General features: G+C 33.2%; 1 protein-coding gene across 2 annotated transcripts; it reads right to left on the bottom strand.

The window, feature by feature from the left end:
* Positions 1–793: 793 nt before the first annotated feature.
* On the bottom strand, positions 794–3,652 carry LOC111905388 (uncharacterized). 2 transcript variants are annotated; one of them, XM_023901088.3, is made up of 5 exons: positions 3,235–3,652; positions 2,804–3,128; positions 2,477–2,688; positions 2,138–2,399; positions 794–1,297 (listed from the first exon to the last, which is right to left on the bottom strand). In XM_023901088.3, the coding sequence occupies exons 2-5, from the start codon at positions 3,107–3,109 to the stop codon at positions 959–961; spliced, it is 1,119 nt and encodes a 372-aa protein (XP_023756856.1). In that variant the 5' UTR covers positions 3,110–3,128; positions 3,235–3,652; the 3' UTR covers positions 794–958. The 2 variants fall into 2 exon arrangements, with proteins under 2 accessions (XP_023756856.1, XP_023756855.1); XM_023901087.3 differs by having other exon boundaries at positions 2,804–3,111; positions 3,235–3,647.
* Positions 3,653–7,070: the final 3,418 nt, after the last annotated feature.

Here is a 7,070-nt window from a genome sequence, read left to right on the forward strand (position 1 = left end):
ATGGCCATTTACTTATTCATACTCTAAGCAAAAGACTAAACTACTCCTAATAAAACCGTATGCTTTGAACCGGTCACCACTTTTGACTAATAGTCAAAATTAAACCCAACCGCCGACTGGGGGAGGGCCTCGTCTCTTGCCGGTCTACCAGCTTCACTGTCCTCTCAATAAAGCAACCAACATTTATTATGAAAACATTAGTGGGGTCTATCTCTCCAAAAACTTCATACAACAACTTATGTGTTTGTTCTTGACCTCCGGTTCAAATTGTGGGGCGTAATAACATCATTACGTATTATGTTTCACATTAGATAGGCATGTTGCTTAGCTTTCATTATGCAACCCATGTACTTTATTCTTTGTACATTTACTCCAAAGAAATGGGAAATCCGATACAAAAACATTAAAAATTACAACCTGACGGCTTTAAAACATGTCTTAAAGGGTATTCATCCACATTCTTATAAGGAATGTCTTGTCCCCCCTCAAGATTCAATTTTCCGTTTCTATTTCTTTCATATAATGTCATCGGTTGAGTGGTTGAGTGTTGTGGTCCATTACGTATTAGACTCTATTAGATGCCTTTACCACCAATTCATATAGTTATGAATTTGCGAAAGCCTATTCAAGAATTAAGAAATTGACTCAAAAATGAGGTAAAAACAATGACCAAAGTTTCGTTGCTTTTGGAATCTTGATTACTTAACAACAAAAAGGAGCACGAGTATGAAAAAAGATGAAACAAAGCACACCTTGTACCGAAAAAGCAAAGTGTTCGTATCTATATGGGTCATGTTCAAGATTCTTTTTTCATATTTACAATATCAATCCCTAGACAATTGTTCAATGCCACTTTTTTGAATCTAAGTTATACCAGGAAGAATGCAAGAATTACATCAAACAAACAACAATCAAATCAAACATATGATACATTTCGCAAACAATAATCTAATCTACTTCAAGAATCATTAGTTGAATCTAGTTTAGGTTTATACAATGGAGTATCTTCACCAAGCAAAAGAGACCTCAACATAGCTTCACATACATCACTATCATACACAAGCAAATGCCCACCATCATGAACTTCATGATACTTGATCCATGGCAACCTTTTCCAAACATACCTTTGTAGTTCAACAGGCACAACTTTATCTTCATAACCTTGCCATATATGAAGACGACATTGATTTTCACCAAATGGATTGCTCATATTCAACGGATCAAAATCCCATTTCCCAAATGCGACAATGAAATCCTTTCGAAGACTATCAAATATCGGCTGTTCCTTCAGTTTGCTCTGTTAAATTCAAGATCAAAGATTATTTTTTTTTTTGTTGATTGAATCTTGAAATTTATATGAGTTAATTAAGATCAATGGTGTTTTTTTGTCCATGTTTAGTTTATGTTAATTAAAATTTGAAATATAAAGACGTGAGAAATTCAAGATTAATGGTCAGTTTTATTTTATTTTATTTTTTTTATGTTATTTAAAGTGAGCTTATTTTTCATATTTCTACCTTGTTATGGTTTAAAAATTAAAAAATAGCTTATTAAAAAATTTACTTATTTACTTAGACTAAGGTTTCAAGAATTTATCGAGATTTTGATTAACTATAAAACATTTAATATGTTAAATGTATTTTTATGTCATTTTATATATTTAGTTTTAGGCTAACGGTTAGTCCGTCAAAGTATAAATCTTCAAATATAAAGAGAGTCAAATTCGAGATCAATGATTATATTTTTTTCTGAGTTGTTTTTATTGATTAAATCTTAAACTTTTAAGACCGATCAAATTCAAGATCAATGGTCATTTTTTCTGTTTTTTTTTTTTTTGAAATGTAAACACGAGTTAAATTTAAATTTTGAAATCTAAACACGAGTTAAATTTACATCTTAAAAAACACGAGTTAAATTCAAGATAAATGATTTTTTTTTTTTTTTGTTAGTCAAATCTAGGAATTTAAAGGCAAGGTAAACCCAAAATCAATAATCGTTTTCTTTCTGTTTTTTTTTCGTTAATTAACTCATGAAAATTAAAGACGAGTTCAACTCAAGATCAATGCATTATTTTATTTTTTTTTTTTTTTGTTAACTAAATCTTGAAATTAAAAAACAAGAGGCGATTACTTCTTACCTTACAGAGCAATTGATACCCAGGAGTGTTTTTAAGAACTTCCAAATCTTTATTGCTGAAAAATTTAGGGTTCCGATCAAGAACAGAAGAAGACGGGAACATTTTCTGAGTCAACCACCAGTGTAACAACCCCGGCGTGTGACGCGCCACCCAAACCGCCCACTGTGAAAGCTTTTTCCGGTAATCATCTTGTATCAGATCACGAGTAAGCGACGGCCATCTGTAATTAACAAACGGAACCACCATAACAACTCCGGCTAATCTGCATCATGATACACCATTTCAGTAATAAAATTACACAACATTCAAATTAACTTCGAATTCTTCTCAGATTGTGACCTTTCTGGAATGTTCTTGATGCAACTCCATGTGGGATACGATCCAATCGAGACACCAATGAGATAGAATTTAGATCCAAGCTGTAATTGGTCTGCAAGTTCTTGAATATCTGATGATTCACTCTTTAACGAACGCTTTGGATTTGGGTCGCTATCTCCATATCCAGCTCTATCGAATTGTACAAGATAAATCCCCAATTCATCCATTAGTTTCTGAAATTTACGACATCTGGGTATCAATTTCGATACAAAAACTGTTAAAAATACACATAGATCTACATTCAACACAGACAAGGTATGAAATGAAAAGGGGTTTATCAATATGTACTTGGGTAGCCATGAAGTTCATCTCTTTGTTGCTAGCGAATCCATGAACAATAACGACTCTGTAAGTCGATTCATTCTTCGGGACTCCTCGTTCTTTGTAAGCTAAGTATCTTCCATCACTGAGTTTGATTCTACCTGATGAAGAAGACGATGACTTTTCATTTTTCGGATCAATTGAATCGATAATATCTGATGAAGTAGGTGAATCACACTCTGAAGTTACTGGTCTTGTTGGTTGATCTGATATTCGCAAACAACTCATTCCTAAACACCCCATCATCAACCCCACAACTCTCTTCAACACCATTTCTGAAAAAAGATCGAAGCTTTATAATACCCATATCATCATATGTCTATATCCATTGAAATAAAGAATTCAAAAGCGTATATTACAAGACTTCTGAGTTTTAGATTTTGGATTTTAGGGTTTACCTTAGTGAAAGAGAAAGGATCTTCAGATGGGGTTGTTGATGACGGCTGCAGCAATCAAATTGACACACTTGATTTGATAAAACGAATTGGAAAAATACACACACAAACACACACAGTCTACGTGGATATATACAGCTGAGATTGGTGATGCTTTTTGTCGTAATGTTTCGGTTTTTGTAGTTAATTTCTTGCCTGAGTTAAACTCGAAATGGTCAACAGCCAGCACATGGCGATTCTGAAGGCATATTCTATTCGACAGCGGTGGATATTCAAGTTGAATGATATGCGAATAATGATTGCTTTCAGAAGAGGGTGATCTAAAATGAGTTGGTTTAGCAAGTATTTATGTCTTTGAAGAGGACTTACGATGAGATCATGGAAAAATCTTATTAGAAATCGGAATAGATATGAAATATGTCATGCAACTTTGTGTTCGAAATCGTACATGTTAAATTTGCCCAATATTGCGTCAGAAAATGGCAAGAGAATCATTATATCATTCAAAAATTTAAATTTATTGCTTGTTTGCAACTTACTAACGATTTGAGATTTTATTCTTTTAGGAACTCACCGTACTTGCTACTTATGGACCATGTATTGATCACAACATATTATTATGGTACCATGGTATCTATTAGGGATGAAAGTGGGTCCAAACCCAAACCCAGACCGAATGGATCCGGACTTGGAAAACTCGGAACCGTTTAACGAAATTTTGTAGAACCGGAAACCGAACCGGTATATAGGAACCAGTTCCGATTCGGTTCCGGGTACGGTACCGGGTAAAATGAGTCTAGAACCGGAAAATCCGGAAACATTAAAGTGGGTAGGTTGGAATCGGATAAAGTGAGTTTATAATCGGAAAACCCGAAAAAAAGAATTTTTTTGGCAATTACTTAGTACTTAGTTGGTTAACTTTGAAAATTTTCATATTGATATCCCGAATTCGGGGGACTGTAAGTCAATAAATATGAATCCAAAATTAACAAAGTTATAGTCTAAACTTATGTATAAACTCTAAATTACACTCCAGAAAAAACTGTATGTTAATCCGACTTTAAATAAATGATATATGCATGTGTTAACGTTTTCACATAATACAAAGTACAAAAACAAATAGTTGAAAAGTTGAAAATTTTCAGCTTTGATATTACGACTTCGGGGGATTGTAAGTCATTGAATATTATATCAATAATTACAAAATTAAAGTCTAAAATCATGTACAAACTCTAAGTTACAAGTTGGAAAAATCGTGTGTCAATCCGACTTCATACGAATAAGATACGCATATTTTAAAACTATCACAAAATACAAAAAAGCTAAAAAAGTAAAAACTTCCAGCTTTGATATCTCGACTTCGGGGGACTATAAATCAATGAATATAAAACTAAAAATAACAAATTTATAGTCTAATATCATGTACAAACTCTAAACTACACATTGGAAAAAAAAACTGCATGTCAATCCGACTTAAAACGAATGAGATATGCATGTTTTAACGTTTCACAGAAACCGGTTCTGATCTCTAAAAGCGGTTCCGGTTCCTAACATGGGTTCCGGTTCCGAACCAGACGGCGGAAACGTCCGAGGGCTCGCGTGACTTAAATTGAAATATCATCACAATGAGTATATATGAAACATAACACATTCATCACCAAACATTACATAGTACATCTGGCATTGTTTATATCAAGTACATGGTTTACATTACATGATCCCAAAATATAAAGTGTTTGATGATTAGCAACTACAAAAGAAACTTTCAACACACTGGAATGCTTCGTCGTTCTAACGATTTCCTGAGAATACAAGTTATTTTGAAAACGGTCAACATATATAATGTTGGTGAGTTCATAAGTATATTTGATGTAAAATAGTTTATGTCGTTTGTAAAACCCAGAAAATCCGATATTTTCTATAGTAAGACTTTTCATGAAAATGTTGTGATGATCCTATAAGTATATGCGTGAATGATTTTGAAACGTGTATAAATGAGAAGTTTTGCATTATAGTTATTGAAAGTACAAGTGAACAAGATTGGTTTCCCTGGAAAACCCCGATGTTTTCCGATAAAATATTATGATTGTTTTGTATTATTGTATCGTCACAACGAATGAATATGATTTCCTATGATTACTTAGATGGAATTTGGATCTCCATGTGAGTCGTTATAACCATTCATGATAATGACTAGTTCGTCTGTCTTGGCACTCTAATGAACACCGAAATTGATCTTAAGATTTTGTCGCCCTAGACTGGCCGAGTCTAACTGTAGCGAACAACTTAGGCGTGGAGGAGTCAACCCCGTATAGATCTATACACAAACTCTCGCTCTTCCTCCAGGAGACTTTGATTATAATTACAGACTACGACTGACACTTATTGGTGTCGCCCGTTATTACTCACTTATTCCAAATGAATTTGATTAACCTTGATAAAAGGCCTGATTTTTGTTTACTTGAATAGAAGGTAAGCCGAACAGACGAGGAGAAGAGGACTACTAGGCCCTACTAATTACGTATGTTATTTAAGGCTATCAGGTATACGAAAGATGCACTGGCCTATTTCGCATAAGATTTATTTGGACCTTACTAGCAATGCTAATGGGCCACTAAGGCCCAACAACATGTAAAAGCCATTGTGGGTCCCTTAAGCATGTAATTGGGTCACAGGAGGCTCAATAACATGTATTATTTATGTTAGGCCCAAAAGTCATGTCAACGAGTCACGAAGGCCCAATAAGCATGATTAGAATCTTTCAAGCCCATCAATTAGAATGTTTACTGGTTTTGAATAGTATTAGTGTTGCGAAATTGTTTAATCGATATGTCGTAATAATCACCAACTTGTTTTATAACGATTCATAGATTTAAAAAAAATATTTTTCTATTTAACCCATAAGTTATAAAGTTTCATATATCTTGACCCAATTATTTCATTATTAACATAATTGACAAAAAAAATATTAGTTTGACCAATTCAACCCCTAAGTTTGATAAAGTTGGTAATTTTGAGCCATTTTTATGAAAAATGACATATTAGGTCCTTGAACCATTTTTCTTGACATTTTTGACCAAAACACTTAGTTAAATGATGTTTTAAGCCCAAAATTTTGTTTAGACAGTTTCATCCCCTTAGTTAAAAGATTTGCATTTAAATCCACAGTTTTCGCAATTTTTACAATTTTTACCCAAAATCCAAAATCTTTGCATTTTTAGTCCCTTGTTATAAATAAGGCCATTTTAATCCCTGAAATGGGTTTATTTACGTTTATAGCCCCTGTTTGGAGAAAACTTTCCATTTCAGCCCTCTTAAATTTGTTTTTTCGCATTTTTGGGCCTAAATAGCCGAAAAGTCCAAAATTTAGCCCATTAAACTAAAATTTACATTTTTAGTCCTTTAAAAAGCCTAATATTTATAAAAACTCTTATTTTAGCTGTTGTGACCTTTTGATCCTTGTAGAAACCGTGAATGACATCTTTTTCCCCAACTTTTGTTTATTTATCAAAAATGGTCCAATAATAAATTTTATGTTGTAGTGTGTTTATTATAAAGCTTGTATGGTAGTTTATCTTGACATGTTAAGTGAAATATAACCTAGATCACATATTTTTCCTTCTTGAGCTATAGATCTTGAAATATATTACATTTTTAGCACATATTTACCACATAAACACAAGAAATCACACATAACATACAAATACGCATAGATCTTCACATTTTACTTGTATTCTCCCACATAAATCATATGAAAACCGGAAATAGAGGGGTATGAACTCACCTTAGGTTTGTGGGTTCGGTTTTGAAGAAAGAAATGGAAGAGTTTGGTCCTAGCA

Source organism: Lactuca sativa, chromosome 6 (genome assembly GCF_002870075.4).
Source record: "Lactuca sativa cultivar Salinas chromosome 6, Lsat_Salinas_v11, whole genome shotgun sequence".
Classification (NCBI taxonomy): Eukaryota; Viridiplantae; Streptophyta; class Magnoliopsida; order Asterales; family Asteraceae; genus Lactuca; species Lactuca sativa.

Excerpts from the sequence above, each read along its gene's own strand:
- LOC111905388 (XM_023901088.3), bottom strand. The coding sequence starts at position 3,109 with ATGGTGTTGAAGAGAGTTGTGGGGTTGATGATGGGGTGTTTAGGAATG. Across the intron at positions 2,689-2,803 it reads TGAACTTCATGGCTACCCAA|AAACTAATGGATGAATTGGG; the intron begins GTACATATTGAT and ends CGTAAATTTCAG. Across the intron at positions 1,298-2,137 it reads GGTATCAATTGCTCTGTAAG|AGCAAACTGAAGGAACAGCC; the intron begins GTAAGAAGTAAT and ends TGAATTTAACAG.